Source organism: Chenopodium album, chromosome 3 (assembly GCF_948465745.1).
Source record: "Chenopodium album chromosome 3, dcCheAlbu1.1, whole genome shotgun sequence".
NCBI lineage: Eukaryota > Viridiplantae > Streptophyta > Magnoliopsida > Caryophyllales > Amaranthaceae > Chenopodium > Chenopodium album.
Window position 1 is genome coordinate 1,962,905 of NC_137836.1, and position 26,474 is coordinate 1,989,378.

The 26,474-nt window shown below is 31.3% G+C and overlaps 3 protein-coding genes across 5 annotated transcripts; 1 reads left to right on the forward strand and 2 right to left on the reverse strand.

The window, feature by feature from the left end:
- Positions 1-1,820: 1,820 nt before the first annotated feature.
- Positions 1,821-7,734, forward strand: LOC145610228 (putative glycosyltransferase At3g07620). Its single transcript, XM_081665524.1, has 4 exons — positions 1,821-2,118; positions 2,647-2,873; positions 6,124-6,472; positions 7,045-7,734. The coding sequence occupies exons 1-4, from the start codon at positions 1,849-1,851 to the stop codon at positions 7,705-7,707; spliced, it is 1,509 nt and encodes a 502-aa protein (XP_081521650.1). The 5' UTR covers positions 1,821-1,848; the 3' UTR covers positions 7,708-7,734.
- A 326-nt stretch (positions 7,735-8,060) lies between these two features.
- LOC145623692 (CBL-interacting protein kinase 2-like) lies at positions 8,061-12,831 on the reverse strand. Of its 3 annotated transcripts, none has more exons than XM_081676547.1 (2): positions 12,560-12,831; positions 8,061-10,086 (listed from the first exon to the last, which is right to left on the reverse strand). In XM_081676547.1, exon 2 carries the CDS (start codon positions 9,661-9,663, stop codon positions 8,290-8,292), a length of 1,374 nt encoding a protein of 457 aa, XP_081532673.1. In that variant the 5' UTR covers positions 9,664-10,086; positions 12,560-12,831; the 3' UTR covers positions 8,061-8,289. The 3 variants fall into 3 exon arrangements, with proteins under 3 accessions (XP_081532673.1, XP_081532674.1, XP_081532675.1); XM_081676548.1 differs by lacking the exon at positions 12,560-12,831 and adding an exon at positions 11,056-11,254; XM_081676549.1 differs by lacking the exon at positions 12,560-12,831 and adding an exon at positions 10,873-10,892.
- Positions 12,832-21,010: 8,179 nt separating this feature from the next.
- LOC145623693 (uncharacterized) lies at positions 21,011-25,946 on the reverse strand. The gene is made up of 6 exons (XM_081676550.1): positions 25,770-25,946; positions 25,014-25,109; positions 23,567-23,718; positions 22,759-22,956; positions 21,556-21,615; positions 21,011-21,390 (listed from the first exon to the last, which is right to left on the reverse strand). Exons 2-6 carry the CDS (start codon positions 25,102-25,104, stop codon positions 21,223-21,225), a joined length of 669 nt encoding a protein of 222 aa, XP_081532676.1. The 5' UTR covers positions 25,105-25,109; positions 25,770-25,946; the 3' UTR covers positions 21,011-21,222.
- Between the last annotated feature and the right edge of the window lie 528 nt (positions 25,947-26,474).

Consider the following 26,474-nt stretch of genomic DNA (forward strand, 5'->3'; position numbering starts at 1 on the left):
ACAATGATTCCCCACCTTAATTATTAGCTTTTGTTTTAGTTTGTGTCATGTGGGTATGTTTTAGGCTGATATCTGAAAGACTTAAAGATAACATAAGCTCTTGGAATCATAAATTCCAACGTAAAAGAGCTTGAGTCCCCCCTTTTCTACATTTCTTATCGCGAATTATGTAAGATCACTTATCATTTTAGAAAAGAAATTAGTTTATGACTGACTACCCTTCTTGAAAGAAAACGAAGCTCAGATGCTCACTTGTTTCGATTGCTATTCGGACTTTAGAGTCAGGATTACCTCAAAAGTCGTAGCTTATTTATTAGTTGTGCACCAAGGCTACGAATCGGGAATCAACCATGGTCCTTACTGTCTACTACTAGACTATGGTCAGATATGCTCTTCAACTTAGGATCTTATCAGAGTGATGTATGCTAACCAGGTAGCGGGCAAAGCAGAGCTTAGCCCTCGTTAAGGCAGCTATGAGGTAGGGGGCTGCTTATCGTGCAATCATTTTACGAGTCCTGGTATCATACTAGATTAGATCATACTAGATGATTCATCTGTCTCGTTTTGGTTTTTCAATGATTTGGGGTGTTTAGATAACAGAAGTTAACATGATACGCTACAATCATGCAAGCACGTTCATTATTATCGATGATTAATCAAGATCACTATACTTGTAGTCATTACATAAACATATATACGAGTACTACGCGAATTAGTGCAACCTTCAGCGTTGTGCATTGCAACATCTAGCGTAAACCAACAATTGCGTGGAAGCACAAATCTAGCAATCTAGCATGGCTTGTCGAGATTTAGGCATTTATTGAGCGTATATGTGTGGATGCACCAGTCCCGCATTCCAACACTGACGTGCATAGATCTTTGGAGTTGACATTAAAGGTGTTAAAATTAAATCCGATTTGAAAGTAATTCAATATAAGTTTTGACTTGTATGAGCACAATGATTTAAGATAATTTAAACCCGAGTTACACTTAATCCGATTATTCACATTGAACCCGACCCTAGTCACCTTACCTTAACATAAAAATCCAATTATTTTGTTATTGGGTAATGCTATATGTAGCCCTAAGGGCTATAAATAAGCATTAAATACACTCTTGAAAATGGAGTATAAAATTAGAAATTTATGACAAAAACACGCTTAAATTAGTGTGATTAGTGTTTATATTTTTATAATTTCTTAACTTTTTACGATTTTCAAGTGTTAATATAATGCAGTATAGCATTTTCCTTTGTTATTACCCTTGATAATCGGCTACTAAATGAGAACATAAAAAATTTGTCAATGTCTAAACTATTCTCGAAGGAAGTTCAACCGACAAGTTTTTGTCTACCTCTTTTATGACTTCCTTTCCCAAAAATCAAAGTACATACTACATTTATTTTATTTTCTTCCAAAAAAAGAGTCTTTAATTAATTGTCAGGAAATTAAAGTAGATCCAATCGAACAGTCAAAACCTTTTTACCATTGTTACTAATAATAATTAATTAATTACCATTACTAAAGTTAATAATTAATTAAGGAAAATGATATACATAGCCCTAAGGGCTACATATAAGCATTTAATTTACTCTTGAAAATTGTTTAAATTTAGAAAATCATGACAAAAACACACTAATTACACCGATTTGCGCGTGTTTTTGTCATGAATTCCTAACTTTATACATTTTCCAAAAGTAAATTCAATGCTTATATATAGACCTAAGGGCTATATAACATTACCCATTAATTAATTACAATGGCTCTTATTTAATCGTACAAACTCTATCAATAGTCTTTTAAAAGAGTTATAAAATGAGAAAGCCCGAGTAATGCTAGGAAAACTATAATGAGTTCATTTTACACCAAACATTTACATGTCTTTATTTCAATATTAGCTATTTTAGCATTAGTTGCTATCATTTTTCAATCAAAAAGTTCAAATTCTTTTTCAAATTTCTTCTATTTTGCATCATCTTCTTGGTTTTGGCCTACAACAAATACAAATTCAACTCAAAATAATATTGTTATCGATCATGGAGTTACTTCGTCATTGTCGTTTGATTCTTTGGTGCATTCTCTTGCCGTTATTCACAATTCTTCCACTTTATCAAAATCCGTAAGTTCATTTTCATGTCATATATTGATGATATTTTGTAAATACTTAATTATCTCGAATATATTTAGATTTCTTCAAGTTGAACCTTAATATAATTAATTATATTCTTTGGAAGTATATCATATTTTTACAATATTTTGTAAATACTTAATTATCTCGAATATATTTATGTTTCTTAAAGTTGAATTCTTAAAAGGTTTTCCTTGGAAAAAAAAAGGGTTGTATCCTTAAAAGTTGCAAAAATAAGATTCTTTGTTCTCCACAATCTTGTATACATGTAGTGCTTCTTGTCTTTTTCTAAAATAAATCACTTTAATTAGTATACTTTCAATTTATAATATAATCTTTTATTAATTTTGTGTATCATATGATTATTCTCTAGGATATAATTTATGTATCAAATGATGATATATTACATTTAAAATTGCCCTTTTCCCCCTTAATTTTAGTTCAATTTTTTTATATTAAAAAAATTTATTTTCTTGTATTACTTAGATTGTTAATTTATATTTTACTATGTTGTTTTAGGAGGAGAAAAAGCAAAGAACGATGAAGAAATTGCGTGATGAGATTGATAAAGTATTAATTGGAAGAAAGAAAGATGAAAAGGTAGAAAATATGGAAGAAGATCTTACAAGAGCAAGAATTTTGATTAAACAAGCTTTTGAAAGTAACACTTCCAATATTATTTCTCTTGAAGATGATGATGTACAACCTCATGTCAACATATACAAGAATGCTTTCGCCTTTAAACGGTACGAGTAATAGTTCAATTTCTTAACGTAAGCTCGTTAAACATTAAATTAAATTAAATTGAGTTTATAATTAAAAACATGTATGGAGTACTATTTTTACATTGAGCATATATTTTTACTAATATGGAGTAATATAAACTTTTCATTCATTCAAATAAAATTAAATAAATATGTAGGGGTTGTTTTTCACTTAATTTACTCCTTAGTAATATAAACTTTTATTTCATTCATCCAAAAAAATTAAACAATTGCTTGAAGATCATTTCAAAACAAATGGTACGAGTAAAAACTACCCTTCCATCCCTAAATTACATTCCTATTTCTCTCTATTATGTGAGGAACAAATGCTAGAAATAGGAATGTACTTTAGGAACGGAGGGAGTACTCGTAATTGCTTGAAGACAGAAAATCTTAACTCATTTGCATTGAAACTTGGGGTTTGGAATTCAAGAATAATTAATGTTTGTCAATATTTGCGATTAGAAATTTATTTAGGCTGACAACACCTGATTTATGCAGCAATTAATGCCATGTGCTACGTGCATTTGACCCCTTACCCTACTCATAAATCACTTGAACTTGTTCACTTTCCCCACGTACTACTTCATTTCTTAAATAGTTAAATGTAAAAATGCTAACTAGCTGTTGGAAATTCATCAATTTTCCACTTATTTTTCTATAATATATATTCCCTCAAAAAAAAAAAAAAAGTCATATTTTTTTTTGGAATTTGAAAATCACATATTCTTATATATATATGGCCCGCAACTCGCCACACAGTGTGGTGAACCATAATGAGAGTTAGGGCCTTTTCTCTTCAGCTTAATTTCAGTTCAGTTTAATTTAGCTTTTAATTTCCTTCTCTCATTAACAATTCATTTCAGCTCTATTCAGTTCATTTCAGTAAATCAGAACAGACCCTTACTCCGCAAGTGTTATAGGGGTTAATCGGTCAGTGTAATAACGATAAATTCGTTAGTGTTATAGGATTACTTGATCGTGTCCGTTTAGAGGTTACTCAATCAATATCATAAGAATTACTCGGTAAGTGTTATAAAATTACTCTACCGCACACAAGACAAGCCGTTTAAAAATAATACTCTGTAGGAAATTCATTCAAAAGATTTATTTGTAAAGAAAAATAAAAGTAAAATACAAGGGAGCCACTTTTACCATTTCTTATATCAGTATATATATGGATTTTATGCTGCCACATAATCATCGTTATGATGATCAATTTTTAGATGATCACTATGAAAAGACCCGTTGATGAAATTAAAGGCCCGATTCTTTTAATGGTGATCAATAAAAAGTTCATCACCATAAAGTTGATGATAGGAAGAAATAACAATAATAAGAGCTACATAATTTTGCTTATTTTACCTTAATATTTTACTCCGTATTATATAAATAGCAATTATCCAAATATTTTTCGGGATTTAAACAATTAAATAAAATTCATTAAAAGATTTCGTGGAAAAAATAAAGGTAAAATAAAACACTTTCAAAATGTGACTTGTATGCTATCACGTCATCACCCTTATGGTGATCAACTTTTGGTTAATAATTGTATTAATAGAAAAAAATTTCACGAGTGAAACTTTTTATGGTAATCAAGGAAAGGTTGATCACCATAAGATTGATGACAATGCATAATGAAAGCCACTAAATTATCTAATTTTTATCTTTATTTTGTAGAAAAAATAAAGGTAAATTAAAGAGATCACTTTAAATGTGACTTGTATGCTATCACGTTATCTATCTTATGGTGATCAAAATTTCTTTGATCACTATAAAAAGATCTTGGTGTGACAATTTTAAGATGATTACCTTAGTATTTTCACAACTTGTTTGGTTTGTAAAGGTTTGGGACAAGAAATGAAGCTTGAGGCAAAAGACAGGAATTTGGGTCCAAAAAGCTTGTTTTAGCTAAAAAGCTTCTTTTGGAAAAGCTAAAACAAGCTAATTGTATGAGCTTTTGATTATAGGGGTTTGTGGTAGATTGGTAGTTGAGAGAAAATGACTTTTATATCCTAAAATAATTAATCATATTTACTACCCTTACCAAATTTGTTAATCATATTTACTACCCTTACTAAATTTGCTTAAGCTAATACTCGTAGTAACTATGCTTATGAAGTTCCTATTAGATACAAAGTAACAGTTATTTATCAATACTTTTACATAAACAATTAATATAAGCAACTAGTCGAAGGACTCATATAATCAGCTAGTCAAATCAACTCACACAAACAGTCAATAATCGAACTGACTACTCATTGCCAAATCAGGTAATATATGTTAACAACAGTAAAATAAAATAATGTGTAACCAATTTACAACTTCGAATTGGAATAAGTGTGTTGATCGAGAAAGGAGATCTAACCTCGAATATCCTAAATTCTACGAAGTATATAATTATTGTACTACTCTCTTCGTTCCAAGGGCGAAAGCTACATGGGGGGCGGGTGGAGGCCCGACCCCCATGGCCCAATTTTGTGGCTTATTATCTTAACTGCTGACCCCTATAAGTTTTTCAAATAAATATTATCTCCATTTCATATTTTTTGCAATGATTTGACATAAAATAGAGAGAAAAAATGTCTAATATTTGCAAATAATATGAAACAGATGTACGCCCTTCGTGTTTTTAATAAGTGTTACAGTTTGACCAAATACGCATGCTGAGGCACAAGTTTGACCATTAATTTATGTAATTATATATTAGTAAATCATAGAAAAGTTGATACTATGAAAGTATATATTACAACGAATCTAACGATGTATTATACAATGACATTTGTTTTTTATATATTGGTAAATTAATCAAGTCAAAATCATTATGTAAATAGTGAATAAAGTGAAACTGTAATTATTAAAACACGTAAGGAGTAGTAATATTCTAGGTATAACTTAAGTTGTACTTAACGATTGCAGCAATGGTTTGAATCCCATTGTTTGAGGTTTTAATTAGATCCTAGGATCAAACCCCTTTTCACATTAATTTTTTTATTAAAGTGTTAGTCGGCCCCTATAGCTTTAAAATCCCGGCTTCACCCCTGCTTCGTTCCATAATTGTTTTCTCTCATACTTATCTTCCCTTATGATGTCCCGATTTAATAATTTGGTCCTCACTTTTTCTAGAAAATTGTGCTCGTATCGAATATAAAATTCATGGAAAAGTGATTTTTGCTTTTTAAAGTATTGGTCTATAAGTTGAATATTTCATCTTCATCGATCTTATTCATAGGAGCTACTTATTAATGGAAAAGATGTTCAAGATTTATATTTATGAAGAAGGGGAGCCACCTTTATTTCATCATGGTCCATGCAAAGGTATATACTCAATGGAAGGCATCTTCATGAATTTGATAGAGAAGAGCAATCAATTTAGGACAAATGATCAAGATGAAGCTCATGTTTATTTTCTTCCCTTTAGTGTGGTTATGATACTTGAACATCTTTTTGATCCAATTGTACGTGACAAGGCTGTTTTAGAGCGCACAATTCTTGATTATGTGGATGTCATATCACACAAGTACCCTTTTTGGAATAGGAGTCTTGGAGCCGATCACTTCATGCTTTCTTGCCACGATTGGGTATGATTTCAAATTTCGCACTGTTCTCTCTATCTCTATTTACATGACATACTTTGACTTTTTGCACTTATTCGACTATTTTTATGGTGATATATAGATACAAATGTGAATATCAATTAAGAAAATGAAGCAAATTTAGTCGTAGTCACTATCATTATATTAAATTGGATGGATTACGTTCAAATGGAATCATGTAACGATTGATGTTGTCTAGGGTTGGATAGATTGGCTCTAGATGATTGAAGACGAGGTAGTGTTACCAATCTTACCATGTCTTTATATATCATAGTATAAATTGTAGGTTGTTAATGTTATGATAGACTACCATACATGACATATTTAAAATTATTGTACACATTCATTACATCTACATTTAGGACAGTGCACATATAAATTAAATGTATTAGTCATAAATCAATTAAGTAGACAATCACTTTCCAAGTTAAAGTCAACAAAATTCAGCTTTGTATTAAAATTTGATGTAAAAGAGCTGAAGTAAATATGTTTTGCAATCACCATAACTTTGATAATTAAGCAGTGACACAAAATACTCAAGCATGTTTAACTTGCAGGGGCCGCGAGCAACATGGTACCATCCAATATTGTACTTCCATTCGATACGAGCATTATGCAACGCGAACACATCAGAGAATTTCAATCCAAGAAAAGATGCATCAATCCCAGAAATCAATCTAGCAAGTAGTGAATTTGTTGGCCTAAACCGCGGAACACCCCCTTCAAATCGTACCATCCTTGCATTCTTTGCAGGACGGATGCATGGCCATATTAGGCCCGCGCTCCTTACTCACTGGAAGGGCAAAGATGAGGATTTGCAAGTATATGAAGAGCTTCCGAAGGAACTTTCTTATAAGGAAATGATGAAGAGAAGCAAGTTCTGTCTTTGCCCTAGTGGATTCGAAGTTGCTAGCCCTCGAATTGTGGAGGCTATCTATGCTGAATGTGTGCCGGTTTTAATCTCTCAAAGTTATATCCTTCCTTTTAGTGATGTTCTTGATTGGAGCACATTTTCGGTCCATGTTTCAGTTAGTGAAATTCCAAATCTGAAGAAAATATTGATGGATATACCTTATGAAAAGTACTTGCAAATGCTGGAGGGCGTGAGGCAAGTACAACGCCATTTTGTAATGAACGATCCTCCTAAGAGATTCGATGTTTTTCATATGATTATTCTCTCGATTTGGCTTCGAAGATTGAATGTACGTATTCATAGTTGATATATATACTTCAAGTTATACTGATGATTTTTTGCTCATATTTTGCTCCTGTCATATTATCTTGACTTAGTTTTCAAGGCTTGATGTGTTGATAATGCTAAAGCAAGAAAAACAACATAATTCTATACTGATCAGCTTTGTGGTACATAAGACTTTCAAGGTATAGGCACAGGCGAAAATGAAGTTTCAGGTGTCCATACCCATGAAAACCATGTAAGAGTATCGAGCATCACACATTCACACCCCAAGAGGGCAAGGGCTACATAATAAAAGCACACCTACATTTGTCAAAGCACCATTCGATTTATCATGTATCATATAGGGCACGTAGTAACAGGACAAAGATTCAACTGCGCCTCAAGTTCATCTTCTTTTGTGCATATTGATTTCAGAATCAGTTCAGAATAAGCAATCTTTGATCTTTCAGATCATAAATACACATCAAATATGGAATCACATATTTACTTGAGTATTTAAAACATATTACCAAGAGTATTTCTATAAAGTAAACAGACGCAGGGGCATGTAAACGCCAACAGTAGGAAACTTTCCAAGAAAGAACTAAAGCCAAGATACATTAATCTAGGACTCTTCTGAAGAAGGCAAAGGCAATGGGAGCACAGGTGAAGATTGTGCTTCTGACTCACCTTGCCAAGTCCAAATAATATCCTTGAGAGCTGGTCTCATCTCCTGCTTCACAACCTTCTGATACTCGTATGAATCCCCGCCACGTTTCTTCAGCTCCACCATATGAAAGGTAGGAGTAACCTCATATATTTCAGCATCGAAAGATAAAACCCCTTTCCTCCCTTTACATCCTTCAAATCTCATGAGCCCTCCATCTTTCTTCTTCACTGTTAGCTTTGACTTCAGAGCTACTTCCTCCAGCTTTGATACAATTGTTGAAGCAGATTGACAGGAAGAAAATCTAACCTCCTTTTTCTGGCTCCTCTCTTCAAATAAACCAGATAAATCAAACCCCTCTGAGAAGGAGATAATATCGAATGCATTCAGGTTGTAACAAGGCTGAGCATCTTCCTGCTTCGGTTCAAGGTTCTCAGAAGGCCCAAAGATAGCATCAACATCTAGCGCATCAGGCTTCATATCATTAACTACAGGCCTAACTTCTAAGAGTTTAGAATCAAACCCTTTTCGGAACCAAGAATTCTCCATAATCTTTGCTGTTGAAATCCGTGTCTTGGGGTTTGGATCCAAGATCTTGATGAGCAATCGTCGTGCATCTGAGGGAATCCAATTAGGGGATTTAAACTCTGCCTTTCCAATCTTTCGATACATTTCCATCAAATTAGAATCTTGGAACGGGAGATATCCTGCCAACAGAACAAACAAGATTACTCCACATGACCAAATATCAGCTTTTGCTCCGTCATAGCCTCTCCTGAGAATAACATCCGGAGCAACATAGGCAGGGGTCCCACAGGTGGTGTGAAGCAAACCGTCTTGCTTTCTGGTATCAGCGATAGCACTCAGCCCAAAATCTGTGATCTTAAGATTTTCATTTTCATCTAACAGAAGGTTTTCTGGCTTCAAATCTCGATGGTAAACACCCCTACTATGACAGTAATCAACAGCTGATATTAATTGTTGGAAATACTTCCGTGCAATATCCACCTTCAGCTTGCCTTTAGCAACCTTGTTGAACAGCTCGCCTCCTCTGACGTATTCCATGACAAAATAGATCTTGGTTTTGGTGGCCATAACTTCATACAGCTGCACCACATTTGGGTGCTTCACAAGTCCCATAACCGAAATTTCCCTCTTAATTTGCTCAATCATTCCGCCCTTCAAAACCTTCTCCTTGTCAACTACTTTTATCGCAACACTTGCACCAGTTTTGATGTTTCTCGTATAGTACACCTTTGCAAATGTTCCTTGTCCAAGAAGCTTTCCCAGCTCATACTTCTGCAACAAGATGGTGACTTTGCTTTGCTCCATCTTTAAAGTAATGATTGATTATTTATTCACAGCAGTATCTAATATTCTTACTCTATAGTAATGCAATACCAAAAATCAGTCAGCCATCTTCGCAGAGCTCATATGTAGAAACAAGGTAGTCTTCGACATTCTTGGCAACAGTGGGGAAGTAAAGCTCAAAACATAAAGAACAGCAATCAATGTGCTTATTCTTATTGATAGCTGATAATGGTAGCTCAAACAGAGCTCTAAACAAGGTGGGCTTAGATCGAGAATACTTAGAAGTCAAGCACATCTTGCAGCATTCCCTATGTATTTTGGAAAAACTGGGATTCCAAAAGTTGACAAAAGATTAGCTAAAAAGATGGATGTTGTGGACAAAGACTGGGATTTCAGTGCTACAACATGATACAGTTGCTTCAATTGAAATACGGATTAGTTCACCTGCAAAGCAAATTTAGAAGGTTCTCTCAGCTCAGTGTTAATTGACTTACTTCAGAATATCAAGCACAATCAACAGTAGATATCTACTTAATTCAATCGAAACTCTTATGACATTGGCAATCAAAATAAACAGAAAAAAAGAAAATAATAAAGAGTGCTGCATATCAACAACTTTAATCCAACGTGCATGTTTTCCTACATTAAATACTCATATTATTTGATACGTTTCCAACAAATCAACAAGTATAGTACATCAGTACACAAACAAGCAATTGAATACAAACAAGCATCATCATTTTCAGAAATAAATCTATAGTAGACAGTTAAGTAATGATATCAAACATATCCTTAAGGAGTAAAGGTTCATTACAAGTATGAGAAATTGTGAGCAGAATTACAACAAAAATAAACAGGATTTATGCATCACAGTATAAGCGCTGATGTGGTGTTACCCTACATACCTAAACAACAAAATATAATTTTGTTTACTCTCTAAATAAGTATCACAGTTGACATGTTGCCAAGGTAACACTAGAATTTTTTTAATAATCCAACTTGATTAAACAAGAAAGGGATAATATATTCACAAACTTCAGGTTAGTTAGCCATACAACCATACCGTCACTCAAAAATAGTGTTATCTATGACCTGAACAGCAGATGTAAATGAAATAAAAATCTACAAAAGAAACTGTCACTAAATAGCAGGTTGTGTTCTTGAAACAAAAACATATACTTCACAAGTATATTAGTTTGTCTTAGATGGAAAAAACAAGGGAGGGCTCACTTTAATTTACACCTAATAGATTATACCTCCTCCTCTCGGCTTTTCTTTGTGACCACACTTAAAATCTAGGAAATTCTATACAGGCATCGAGATAGATAGTAATGGCTGAAACATTTATGAGGCTAACATCTATAAAAGTAATAACTCTTTGTTACTAAAATAAAACAATCCAACAGCACTTACAGAAAACTTATTATATACGGAGTACAAATATTGCCAACGACGTCATTTCTCAAACAAAATACTATTAACTATTTATAATCGATTGTAAAGTCATAAAAAAGTTTAGTGTGTGAATAAGCATGAAGCATGTATATCTCACTACATTGCTACACAAGACGCTACAACCAATATCAATGGGAATAGTATTGTTTTAATAATTTTGGTTTACAGATATTTTAATCGAATGTACTGTCTTATAAAATGAGTACAGAGTATTGTATATCACACAAAATTTATTTGTTAAAAAAAAAAATATCCTAAAATGAGAGAACCTCAAAAATCAACAAAGCATATGCATCTACCCATGCTCCTATGTGGTCCAAATTGTGTGGTGGCCTACTAAAGATTGAAACTCAAACCAAACATAACAAAAAATGGTCTAAATATTATCTCAAACACCTATTTTATTAATATGTTCTTCCAATCAAACAAGTTGCCATCATCCAAAAATCACCTAGTCAAAAAGCATATCAAATGAAACAGAAGATGACTAGACTTGGCTTCATTTTAATTTTAAGACATTAAAAATCATAATCAATCATTATTCAAGACCAAATTTGAAAGTAGGAAGACATATCTACTAACATGATGTGTCAAAATTGGACAGGTAATTAGTTATTTCTTGTTTGTTTGGGCAGGTTTAAGTCATCTTCATGTGATAGACAACAAATCAAAGTCTTAAATCATCTTATTCGAGCTAATTATCGTGGTTGGCCCATCATTGAGACACAAGGAAGCAATCCGGGCAGACGGGGCAATGCCACATTTGCTTTGGTTCCAATTAAGGCCAAAGATTAACATGAATTTATTAATCTACCTTACACCCTATCATATACTCGTAAAAAAGTTCACATGCTCAAGTGCAGAGCATGTGAGCTAAAAAATGTGAGAGTATATAATTTTACATCCGGGTGTATAATGGACATCCCCGACAAATATGGGGTTGGGTCTAGTAAAAAACCGAATTAGGGTTTCGGGTTTTGTTAGCAATTCAGTAAATGGGTCGGATCTCAATTACAATTATTGAAAATCGACAGTGGAAATTGGAGCAGTCATAGGGCTCATATCACAGCATAATCACTCTTAAAATCAAGCAAATTCAACAACTTTAATGACATACATTAACAAAATTTAACTTATTTGTATAAATTCAATAGATTTTCTTCTATGTGTATAATTTTAATACTAGTAGAATTCTAAATTATTCAAGGGAATTAATTTGTGAATAATCACATAAATTACACTCAATTATTGGGTCTCAAACCTATCAGAAATACAATGAACATTGAAAAATAAACCCAGAAATTCAAAGAAACAATGAACAACAAGGCAAAGTTACAGTCTTTTTGATCGATATAACATAGAATCACAAATTAAATCAAAAACCCAGAAATTATGTGATGATAAATTGATATATACACTAAAATGAAGCAAATTTTATCAGGAATTCAGAGGAATGCATTACCTCATCGAAATCAGTTGAAGGAGTAAGAAAGGTATGATCTTTAATTGTGGAGGAAAAACCCAAAGCAAAAAAAATGAAAAAAAAGGGTTTTAGAATTGGAAAAATGTGTTGCTCCAATGCCTTTGGAATTTATAAGACTACCCACATACACTTTTCTTTCTCTCACTTGTTTCTCTCTCTTGTTGTGTAGTTTGGTGACGCATACAAACTAATCAATCAGTTACTACTTACCCTTCTTCCTTTGTGGTGTGGTAGGCCATTTAAGTTAAGTCCATTTGTGTATCATTATTGGGGGGTTCTTTTCCAAAATTATGGTGTATGGTTTGGAATGTTGGATAGGTAAGGTGAATGAACTTAGATCATATGTATCGCGATTCAGATTTTTCATTCATCTGTCGCGGGCCTGACTCTACATGAGTGATTGAGTAAGAGTAATGATAAGGATATCTACTCTTTTACAAATCTAAATAACAAGTCTGTTGCTGAGTTTATTTTTATAGGATTGATATATGGAACAAATTTTATCGGGAGATTGTTATTTGTATACTAAATGATTAACCTTAAACTTCTTTCTAATTCGAGATATATAAAAGAGATGTTTTTAATAAGGAAAACAATAATTTATATTATATAATAATACATAGTGAAAGATAATACGTTACTTCAAACTTTATGAACCGATTAATCGATTATCAATTTATTATCGATTATCAATTTATTATCGATATATGTAATATTTAAGCATGCCTTGAAAGTTGGAACATACTTCTATATTCAAAGGTGACGTAATATTGTTTCAAGAGATGGAAGTAGGGTATGCTACATTGGCCTCGTACCATACATTTGTGACTACACCTTGGCCAAACATACCTCACTGTTTTAATGTAGTTTCATGTAGTGCCAACATTGGCTAAGCCTTGCCCTACATTCCATGCCTTGATTGCCTTCGGATTCGGATTCTTGCTATACTAATTGCTAATTGATCAACCTTTAATTAAGTTCAAATCCACATGTGATTCACATATACTTCATATAAATGGGGGTATATATATATACTTCATATAAATGGGGGTATATATATATATATATATATATATATATATATATATATATATATATATATATATATACATTTTTAGGGATATTGTTGCCATCAGTATATGCTGGTTTGATATGATATTGATGTTAGTGTCAAATTGTTAGTTTTGTAAATTAAAAATTTATACAACATCTTAGACTTAGGTGATACTCTGATTCATATATATATATATATATATATATATACATTTTTAGGGATATTGTTGCCATCAGTATATGCTGGTTTGATATGATATTGATGTTAGTGTCAAATTGTTAGTTTTGTAAATTAAAAATTTATACAACATCTTAGACTTAGGTGATACTCTGATTCAATTGTAGCACGCAATCACGCATGGTTTAATGGTTAAAGCTTGAACATATAAACTTGAGGTAATTAAGGAGATCAAATAATACCATGTTTAGAGGTGAAGCACATATATAGAGAAGCAAATCAAGCGGCGGATTGACTAGCTAATCAAGGTGTCAATTAGAACAACAAATTCGAGTTGATTCAAGTCCCCCCCCCCTTAGCTTTAGGGCGTATTTTACATAATAATGTCGTAGGAGTGGCTTTGTCACGATTGTTCCCCCTTAATTTTATTTAATTTTTGTTTTTCTGGGGTTTTGCCTCTCGTGTGCACCAAAAAAAACCATGTTTAGATGTTCTGGTTTTAATTGTATACGATTGACATGGAATTAAACACCCAAAAGGAGAATGCCACATAACTTCTTCTTTCGTTTTTTTTTTCTTTTGATAGATTACTATAAATTATTATAGATTACATATAGGATGTATATAAAATAAAAATAAATATATTCATACCTATAGAAATGGTGTTGAATTTGAAAACTAACAATTGTTAACTACCTTTTGTGATACTCACATATACGTTATTACCAAAAACAAATTGAATAGTTCAAGGTTCATTTGATATTGTTGTGGTTTTTGTTTTTCAAAACCATATGATATTATCATATAATGAATACAAAATTAGTCAAAGTTATTAAAATTATGATAATTATTTTGAAAACAAACAACTAAAAAGTGAAAATATTTTTTTCTTATTTCGTTTTTTTGGTTAAACAGGAAATTGAAAACAAAAATCGATTCCAAACAATTTTATTTTTTTGGGTGCAAACTAAATTACTTTCGGGGTGTATATAAAAATTAAACTCACTTTTTATTTGGTGCAAACATAAATGCTCAACAAAATGATTTTTCATTTAAAGGGCTCATTCATCTATCATGAAAATTCATTACAAAATTGTATTAAAAGATATTATTAACTTCATGGGCAGTTTAATAATCAAATCTAAAATTTGTCGTTATGTTGAAGAGGCATAAATAGTTTTATTTGAATATTTGATACTCCTACATGTTATAATAATGAATTATTGTTATAATAATGAAATTATTGCATGGAGTATTATATAAGCACATGCCCAAAGAACATAATCTACCCCACTAGAGGGTATTGGTACATTACTCCATATACAATTTTTCATTTGACAAATCAAAGGTAGAGATTTGGGGATATTTAATTAATTAGAATACAAGCAGAATCTTTTTTTTTTTTTTTTTTTTTTTAAATAAATAATAAATGTATTAAATAAGTGAGTTCCAATCAAGTATGGGAAAAGATACAAAACTCATGACTACGTAAAGTAGAATTGTCTAATAAAATAAATATAATAACAATTATAATAATAATTTTTTATATTCATTTTGTTTAATTGTTTTACCAGATAATTTTTCCAAGGGTCAATAAAGTTTCAATTGGAGTCAATCATTTGTTTAATTGATAGCCTCATTGTTGGCATCATATAAATATTATTGTAAAGATATAGTACTTGGTTCTTTACTACGGAATACTACGTAATAAAGAAATGTACACAAGTTGTGATTTTTTTATATATGTTTTTTTTTTTTTTTTTTTTCTTTTGTGCAAGTCTCGCATAAACGTCTGCATTATCTTAATTAGGAAAACAATGAATAATATCTCCTTAAAAAAAGTAGTGAACTTACAAATAAAATTAGTTATGCTCCACCAAACAATTAGGAATTCCGATCCATCCTAGCTTAGATATATTGAAACTCTTATGGAAGAAACATGTTTGTTTCAAGGCAATGTTCTCCCATGTTAGTTCAATCAAGCAAAAAAGAACTACAAATAAATATCAATATGATAAATTATTGGCTCAAACTTTAATTTAATCAATAGAAGAAAAAGTTATTTTGAGAAAATTCTAGTTAGTAATTAAAATTTACACTATATGCTTCTTGTATCACTTGATTAATAGCTTTGAAAAGTTTTCATTTTGCTTCTCATTTAATGAAGAGACAATTAATTAATTTAAATTAGAGATAAGATAATTGATTTGATGGTAACTGGCATAGTAACATTAATATGGTGATCTAAATGAAAAATTGGCCTTCCCTTCTTTTTCATAGATATGATGGTAATAAGATTAATTAGCATATGGTGATAATGTATTGCTATGGATTATAAAGGTCATTTTTTTTTTCAGTAGAGCAATGATTTAATCAGCTTTTTATATTTTAATTTGTTCTTGCAATAAGAATATAAAAAAGGTGTATTAAATTCATTAATAAAATATTGTAGATAGCCTAATAAAGATGTACATAATCAAATATGGAAACAGATAAAATACAACATAAAAATAGAAAATGTAGTACAGTATAAAATTAAAGTTGACATGTGTAAAATTTATAATTATATTGCTAGAATTATTGTTTGCATAACAATACGTATGTTCTTAGTACACATCTCATCACAATAAATTTCATTACGAGTCATTCTTTTGGTTGAGCTCGTAACAGACCAATAGATGTCGTTAAATTGTGACTTACCCAAAAACCCAACTTTTCTTTGTACTTTCACAAGCCAATTATTGAGATTTCTTTCATAATTCTTATTGGAAGAATATTCATTGTCCACATTTTTCCCATCAGATGACAAAATTGTTGCTACAGAAAGATTCATTGATAATCTTTCTAACAATAAGTGGCAATTAGTGCCTAATTGTACAATCAAACAATCACATAATTCAATTTGATATAATATGTATAGCACATTATTGATAGAATTACGTGCTACAATAATCTTAATTAGTAGTAGTTGATTAAGCCAATCACCAAGTAACACCTACATAAACCATTGGAATTTAGAAGAGAGAGAGAGTGATATGTCTTGCCTGCCATATGCCAAAATTCATTGTTATTCTTTTTTTGGAGAAAGGGACTAACGGTTGTTTGCTAAACAAAGAATCTCTTGGCTCTCATAATTTGCCCATTTTTCGTTATAATAATTATTTTTTTTTGGGAAAACTGGACAATTATTGACATTAATATTTTCTTTTTAGAGGTGAACGTGGTGCATGCAAAGGATTTTGTCAATAAATCCGTCTTATGCAAATATAATTTTTTAACCGCGCTTTTTTTTTTGACCGGCTGACACATACGAAAATACTGACCGAATAACCTTTGATTAACCGACAATTACTTATTGACCAAGTAATTAACCTCGACTTCACGGTTTAGTCAATCACATATACGAAATTTTGTGAATTTTTAATTTAGAATTTACTACTATTCAAAAAAAAAAAAAAAAAAAGAATTTACTAGTATGGGAAAATGGTTGATCGACTCCTAGGAGGAATTTCAAATATAATACTCGACATAGAAAAAAAAATTAATAAATAGACATACAGTATTAAGTATTTGATAAGGACTTTTTATTTATTATTTTTCTCAAATGATGTGCAATAAATTTATATTTTTGGAGTTATAAAATATTGAATCAATAATAATAATAATAAAAAAATAGAGAACAAAAGAATGTGATTATAGTTGTAAATTAGTAATATTTCACATTTTATATATTTATTTAATTTTTGACTTTTGAAGGAACACTATTCTTCTTATGAATTCTAAATCTCTAATTTTTTAAGTCACAAATGACTAATGATATTAGTTGGTAACTTGATACTCCGTATTAAATTGTATTGTACTTTAGATTGTATTATAATAATACTAAAATACGTACTACTTCACTAGTATCAACAAAATCAATTGATTGTTGGTGTAATTGTGATTGAGACTACACTTGATAGTGAAAACTCACGTTCGATCCCCCACAACAACAATTGGGAGGAGACTGGAACCTAAGCACTCAGAACTAATCCCCAAATCCAGATTAGCCCAAAGGGTTAATCGGGGGGAACACACACACACACACACACAAAAAAAAAAAAAAAAAAAAAAAAAAAAAAAAAAAAAAAAAAACAATTTAATATATTACAAATGCATATTATTAGATTCATTCACAACTCGAGCTATTAGAGATTTACAAGAAGAATGCAAAAGAAACAAAATAATTGGATGGATAAATTAACGACATAGACTTATTGCAACTTTGCAAGAACATGCATGTGGTCCGACACCAATTGCCTATATGAATTGACCATTTGCTATCCTCTTGCTTTTTAGTCTTGTATTCATTCTACATGTTGTGGATGAATAATAATGTTTACAATCAATATCTTTGCCTTTCCACTTATATGCATAAAGGTCTATTATTCTCTTTATTAATAAAATTATTTTTAAAATTTAAGAAATGACTCACTTGGTATGATTCATAATATTCGACTATTGTCTAATAAATCGTGAGGACTAAAGTTTGATCAGAAATCCTTCTCCTTACTATTTGAAATAATATCTTGTGCTTCAATTATTTTGATTGTATTTTTTGATATCTTGAGTAAGTTGATTTCAAATTTCTATTTCAATGATTTTAATCAGAAAAGGTTAATAATTTCCCAAACCAACAACCCACAAGGCTGCAATTATAGATAGATGGAGCATAGGGTCTCAAATCTCAATGGTAGTTAGCATTGAAGGGTTATGTGGATTTAAGAGTAATATCTTAAGAATAATTGGAGGATAGATACCATATGAATTAAGCTAAATTACGACGGCACCAAATAAAAAAAATTAAAACTATTCAGAAAATAATAATAATAATAATAATAATAATAATAATAATAATAATTATAATAATAATAATAATAATAATAATAATAATAATAATAATAATAATAATAATAATTATAATAATAATAATAATAATAATAATAATAATAATAATAATAATAATAATAATAATAATTAAATAAATAAAAATAAAAAAAATAATAATAATAACTTTTATGTTTGTGATTGAAAGACAATTTTTCTTGCCACTTTGTTTTTGAAAACTTTTCACTTAAAATATACGATGTTCTCTTAAGTTTGATAGATTTTGGGCTGACTTAATTTGAAGAACAATTAAAATCCATAATGCTAGGTGTACAACAATACAAGTGTTGAGTCGAGGTAAGACGAGCAAAACACAACACGACTACACGAGCATAGACCAACACAACCAAATGTAATATCTGAACTTATTTTCAAGAGAACAACACGACTCATAATTTGTACCATACGTGAACCCGCCTCTCAAACGACATTAATCAATCCATCCATATCAATGAAAAAATTAGATAAGTATAGATTCTAAAAAATAGCAACAATTAGAATACATGTTAAGTTAATTTTCTTAGAAACTTAATTTGGCACCACCTATCTAATCTACTTTAGCTAACAATAATAACAATATTTCTTATGTCAAAAAAAAAAAAAATAAAAAAAAATCAATATGACATCTTATTGAATGTGTCAAATTGTCAATCCATAAAGTAGAACCAAGAGTCGAAAGATGGGATATTCTCCAATCCTATTCAATCCTTAGGGCTGAGAATCGGGATCAATTTTCAGTCGACATGTATATTGTTGTTAGCCCATCTGAATTTTCGATTTGGTGGGGTGTGATATGATTTTCTAATTTTGACTGATTTTTTTTATTTTTTTTATACATTAAAGTTTTACACAAAAACAAATTATCAATCAAATAATATCAATAGATTTGTATTTAATGTCTATTTGTCAAATATGATTTATTTATTTTATTTTATTTTTTGAAAAAATTAACCTGCTCTAATACCATGCTAAAATTGTATAAACCTCAATACAAATTTTTAAATGGACCTGGTTCACACTAATTTATTGTGAACCACCAACATTAATTAGTGACAATATGATTGTTTTATTAATAAAAAAAGGTCACTAAATTAATATAAAGGTTATTATGTTGAAAAAAGAGTTAGTGTGATATTATAAAAGTTATAAAGAGTTAATTTTTTTAATGAAAATTTTAATATAATGGTCAATATGAATAATAAAGATCACTATGTTAAAATTAGGTCACTATTCAACATAATGTTGTACTTTAAGTTCATAATAACATTAAAGATCACACAAGTTTTTAAAAATGTGACTGTGTTAAAAATAAGGTTACTATATTAAAATTAGGGGTCACTATGTTGAATATAATGTCAGTTACGTTGGTATAAACCTTAGGTTCACAATAATATTATTGTGGACCAGGTCCACACAAGATTTTCTGAAACCTCAAAGCTTGAATTTCATTGAATGCTCTGGTGCAAATATATAATACAAGATATTCCCTAATTTGATAGAATTAGGAAACTACCTAAGATATACTCAAAAGATATTCATGCCATAAAATAGGTAACAAAATATATCCTAAGATATTCCCAAAATATATCCCTCAATAAAATATTTATTTAAATAAGCTGAAGCTTTACTCGCTGTATTAGATTTTACAACTGATGTATCTTTTTATTTGTATTAAAGAAGGACTATTTGTAAATAATACAAAACGGATGTAGCATATTTACTTTACACCTAATTAATTCAAAAGAGTCTTTATGAGAATCTTGTGAAGTGAGTTTTTATGTAGGGGTTTGTCATGGCTGTTGGCAATGGTTTGTGGTGGTACCACTACCACCTCACTAGTTACCTGTTGGTAAGGGTCTCAATTTTTTTTTTTTTTTTTCCTCCAAAGCTCCAACCAACTTTGCAACAAACTCATCCAAATTAATTGGAAATTGTGATCAAAATTGGACTCAAATAAATGGCCTGAAATTTTGGATTGTCCTTCACAGCTGCTGGTGTAAGAAAAGAGATGATCAATGATAAACTAAGGGGATGACAGCCTAGTCACACGAACACCGCCTAAGACACCTGAAAAAATGGCCTAGTTAGCTTTCGAGGGTGTCAGCAAAACACCCTAAAAAACGCTCTATAACTCACACCCGTTATCTGATGTCACACATCTACTCATATTAACAAGTGCAAATGTCCATGTCAATCACTAAGCAGCAACAGAATATTCTCTTAGAATGATCATATGCTATTTGTACTTGTATTAGGCTGAAGAATAAACCTACTTGAGAAAATGAAGAAGAACTGGATATTCCAAACATAGTTTCAAGATTACAAAGTATTATTAGCACATTGGTGAGTGCTTCTGTACAATAGAATATGACGGTCTTTCTGGCCATAAAAAATACATACCATAAGCATGTTTGCGTAGAATGAAACGCGTAGAATGAAACTCACTTTGTTTAGAGGGATATTATACAACATGACATTACGATATTTAAGATGAAGTCACCATTTCGATTTTCCCCTCAACTGTCTCTTGTTCTGTCTCAGCGTTGTTGTGCTTACTGCAAGCATGGAATGTGGAGCAGAGGTCGACTTTTGCAATAAACTTCTGTGCGTCAACAAGGATAAGAGGTCCAAACTCGAACACCATGGATTTACACTGGTGAAACACACACAAAGAAAAGGAAAGCTCAGAATCATTCAAGCTTTTTCAGTCCTGTAAATGAAAGGTAGTACGAAAGGCAAACGGAAAAATGACACTAAAGAATGAAGATATTTTTTATTTTAAGGGGTTACTGGATGCAATGCAATAAAATATTCGTACCTTCTTTGTGTAACGTCCTACAGCATTACAAGCCTTCAGTAGGATCTGAATTACCTCTAGCTGTATACAAATAATCAGAAAATGAGTTTGGTGAATGGCTTGATAGTTAAGACAACTAGAAGCTACATTAAGGAAAAAAACGCTATCATTATTTCAATCACCTATCTTCGCTAATCTGCTAAATCATTTACTCTGTCACAAGTGACTATATACACATCAAAAACAAGTTACTTTATTCTAGAAAATCAAACATTAATATATTTAACTTGGCAATTACTTGAATATAAATGTCAAGATGGCATACTGCTATTAATGGCCGGAATAACAATAAGAGGGAACACACACACACACAAAAACAATAAATAAATAAACAAATTTGCCTACGAAACCAAAATGTACAGGTTATACTCACAATGCAACCAATGTGCATCTACCATACGAGTATACCACCCCCCCTACCCTCTCTCTAAACACCCCCCCCCCCCAAAAAAAAAAAAAAAAAAAAAACGGTCCATACAATAATATGTCAGAGATTTTGTGAAGCAGCTTAACAGCTCAACACAGATCCCCACTCAACGTTAACATTCTACTAATGGCCAATTCTTTCTCTCTATTTTTTTTTTATTAAATTTAATTCAAGTACATTATTATTTTTTTACTCTACTTTCTCCACCTTAATTTCTGTGCTCCATACCAATATTAACCTCGAGCTGGGACAGAGGGAGGATGAAACTGTAAAAGCCAAGGTATCTGCTTTGATTAGTCACTCTACAATAAGAAAATCAAGGTATCTTCTTATAAAAATCTATGTTACTCGGACTCTTCATTTCACCTCACATACCCGTGTCGGACCCTCGATACTCGGACATGGGTATGACACCGGACACTTCACTTTTAGTTCAAAATCATGGAAATTTTTCAATTCAAAAAAAAGCCGAGTCGGACACTTAGACACATACCCGTGTCGGACATGGGTACCCGAGTCCAAGTAACATAGATAAAAATCACTCTACAACAAGAACCTTAGTTGCTATTGACAATAAAAGACATGTTTCTTTGTCAAACCTGGGTAGGGAATGGGAAAAGGAAAGGTTTGGGAGAGTTGGAACTTCCATTTAGCATCTATTCAATCCTAAAACAGGACTACGAGAGCAAGTAATACTCGATTCATTAGAAAATACAATAACAAAGTCAAGAACTGACCTCAGTGTCGGGGTCTTTAAGCTTGTCAAGAGCTTCATCAACAGCTCTGTGGCAAAGATCGCATTTATTTTTCTTTTCAGGAACGGAGGACACCACAACATTTCTACAGAGATCAATTTTCTTGCAAAATCCTTCAGGTTCAACTGATGAAACCTCTAAGAAGAAAAGAGGAGCATAGTAGTTCACCAACAATGTACACTGTCAAAAGAGAAAAAAAAAACAGTTTAAAACCTTAGCCTGCCAACTGTAAAGTAACGACTAATATTACAATAACGACACAGTATCAAGATATATTTGCTGAGGGATCAAATATATGGGGTGATACTATGCTACGGCTTCAATAACTGAAAGGGCAGACAAAAGTGTAAAGAAAGACATCTAAGCCTCAAACCATTTACTTCTCTTCACAACCCTCTTCATTTTGAGCTTTACATTCGCAAATGATCTTCCAATAAGACATAAAACAACTAGCACAGTTCACTTGTGTATGACATATCTTAAACATCTTCTAATGAGCCAATTATTAATCAGGAAAATACTGTAGCAAAAACTATATTTTGACATGTTAAGAAACCATGTAATAATCATCAGACCAGTTTTCGAATTTGACTGATCACATGAGGCAACTACTTTAACCTAAAATTATTATGAGGAAACTTATAGAAAGGGAACCAACATACAAGAAATATAAATAAGTTGATGCAAAAATATTAATGAAAGATAGCAAAGAAACAGCAGTGGAGAAAAGAAGAATTGCACAGATTTTGGCAGAGCTAACAAACTCATTCTGCCTTGAAGAACTCAATACCTGCTTCGCCAAACCATGCATTTGTAAGCAGGCCTTGTGAAGGGACTCCATAATCTCGTTACGGGTCTTGTTTTGGTTAAGGTAGTCAAGAGCCAATGTGGTATACTCTTCACACATAGTGCAGACATCAATAGGTCCGGCAATTTCCAAACCTGAAAGTAGGACATCAGATTGTCAACTGACTACACCAGCAACTGATAACTAGTTCAAGAATCAAGACAACATCATCTTGTAGAGAGTTGAGATGCTTCAACAATTAACATTAATAATCAAACAGAAGTAAAAAATTTGTAGTAAATAATAGGAACCCATCATAAAGTTTCTTGGAACTTTCCTAGGATATGTAAGCATAGAAAACTAAGCAATTACAACATTTTGGTACTGGTTGTACTTGTTTTTTTGGTCACTACAAGAAGCTTTATGAGGTCCATATGGCCCTAAATTCTTTACCAACCTCTTTATTTCCAAAGTCAAATGCCTTTCATGCAATTATTAACTCAACATACGATTCAAGATGGCTCTCACAAAGACAGCAGCACATCACAACACAAATTCATAAATATCTTTCTCCATATTTTTAGTAACAGAACCTAGATGAGAGTATCAGTATGCCAACAAAACTGAAAAGAAAAAAATTATAGGGCATTGTCCAAGTATGTTAAATTTGTGACCTTCCATCACATCTCAACAGCCTCAATAAAAATACAATCCAGTCAAGGAACATATAATCCAAACCAACATGAAAAAAAAGAAAAAGAAAATGAAAGTCGACGCCTAAAAGACATGCCATTTATTTCCAATACTCCAAAAGGATATCTCGACCATTCAAAAAACCCAACAGTCAATGACATTGGAAAAGAGAAAAAATCACAAAAAATTATGGAACATACACATATAGCCATAATATTTCAAGGTAGTTCTGAAATTCATCAATCGAATGAAATTTGGTGACACATCCAAGGCAAAGGCCTATATGAGGAATATGGAACAGGAAGGCTTAATGCTATCTGGTATTCTGGGTATGAGTTTGTAGACAACATTCATTTGCTCTCGGTTATATGACAACTAAATCAGTATCAATATGGCCAGTATGCCATATGCATGGACATAGTCATTAAGTCACTAATACATTAGACATATAAGCAAGCTACGAAATTTAACAATCCCTATTAGAGATTCTGTGAATTAATGTTAACGAACAGAAGAATATAGAAACAGATTTCATAAACAATTAAGGTATGCAGCACCAAAAACAATTGTAACAATAGTAGTATCAATCAGATACTTATATCATAATCACAGAGAATTCGCAAAATCGCAAGCTATATGACAACAGTGATCAAATAGACTCGAAACATAATAGTAAACCATGAAATTTGAGCTATAAAGAAATCAAATGCAGTGAAGTGATCACATAGTCTACAGCTAAGATAAGCTGAAACATTACCTGAATCATCCGAAGCCGCCAAACTTCTAGCATCACACACCAAATTACCAGCCAAAACTAAAAGAACTACGAGCCCGACTCGGACATCCATGATTCCTGAATTAAAACATACGAAGCTTGGTTCAAAAAAGTCTCTATATTTCTATAAGACTATAACAACAACAATTGGCAATTGATGAAACAATAAGAAGATTATAGGTCATAAATCAGAATTCCAAAGCCTAAGAATCAAAAAATTTGGTTACAACAACAAGTACAACGCAGGTACATCATCATCCATTCCTAACTAGGTTTTTTCAAGAATTGAAAACCCAGTTTAAAATATCAACTAATCAACTTCTTAATCGAATTTTCAGGCCTGATTAGAAATTTTTGAGGTCAACCATGATTCTCAAATAAAAACAGAGAAATTTTCACAAAATTGCGATGATAAATTCAACAAATTCATGGTAATTTCCACAAACAAGAAAAGTGCTTTATCAATTGAATTGATTATTCATACAATTAATAATCAAGATGTTTACCACGAATTAATGGCGGGTTTAATTAAATTAAAGTATAATCACGAAAAAACCCAGAAAAACAGCAACTTTCATCAAATAATTCAGACGAACAATCAAATTATACAATCAAGATTACAACTTTATTAGAAAAAAAAGTCATACAATCAACAAAAACCACTACATAAGACATAATAATCAAAATTAAAAAATTAAACAAAATCAAAGTAGAAAATAATAGAAAAGAATTAGGTACCTGATTTTTTGTAAGGATTGAAGATGAGTAGGAAAGAGATTAAAAAGGTTGGAAAGAAGAAGAAGACTACAAAAATTGAAGAAGATTCCTTAGAGTGGGTTTTTGATGGGGTGAAGTTGAAGTTTTAAAGAATTGGTGAAGAACATGGAATTTAAAGGGCCCACTTCATAATTCTAATAGGAGTATGATTCTTGTATACTCCATACATTGAGATATACTGATATTGACTTTAGGTAGCATACACGACAAGTCAGACAATAATCCTAACTATTACCTCCGTTTCATATTATCTACACCGGAAAATAGAGAAGAAAAATGTCTGATTGTTGTAAATAATATGAAACGAAGGCAGTATAAGATTGGTTTGATGATAGTTATTTTATTTTAACTCTGTACTGAGCAATTAGAGGTGTTAATGAACCAAACTTGAGCTTCCAGTCTCGAGTTTTTTCGATCTAAAATTCTCAAATTCAATTTATCTTCCCATGGGATTTAATTTGCAAAAATTACCATATTAAGTTATAATTTTTTATTTTTAATCTTTTTATTGAGGTAGTAATAAACCGGGCTCTTTTTTTTTTTTTTTTTTTTATTTTTTTATTTTTTTATTTTTTATTTAATTCAAGCATGAGCTTACATTACATTCTTTAATTCAATTTATTTCAAAACTGAACTTCAATTGCAAAATTTTAACTTTTTTAGGTT

Coding starts and splice junctions, on each gene's coding strand:
- LOC145610228 (XM_081665524.1), top strand. CDS start 1,849: ATGAGTTCATTTTACACCAAACATTTACATGTCTTTATTTCAATATTA. Junction 2,874..6,123: donor AATGCTTTCGCCTTTAAACG/GTACGAGTAATA, acceptor TCTTATTCATAG/GAGCTACTTATTAATGGAAA. Junction 6,473..7,044: donor TGCTTTCTTGCCACGATTGG/GTATGATTTCAA, acceptor TTTAACTTGCAG/GGGCCGCGAGCAACATGGTA.
- LOC145623692 (XM_081676547.1), bottom strand. CDS start 9,663: ATGGAGCAAAGCAAAGTCACCATCTTGTTGCAGAAGTATGAGCTGGGA.
- LOC145623693 (XM_081676550.1), bottom strand. CDS start 25,104: ATGGATGTCCGAGTCGGGCTCGTAGTTCTTTTAGTTTTGGCTGGTAAT. Junction 23,719..25,013: donor GGCGGCTTCGGATGATTCAG/GTAATGTTTCAG, acceptor TCCTACTTTCAG/GTTTGGAAATTGCCGGACCT. Junction 22,957..23,566: donor TGCATGGTTTGGCGAAGCAG/GTATTGAGTTCT, acceptor CTCTTTTGACAG/TGTACATTGTTGGTGAACTA.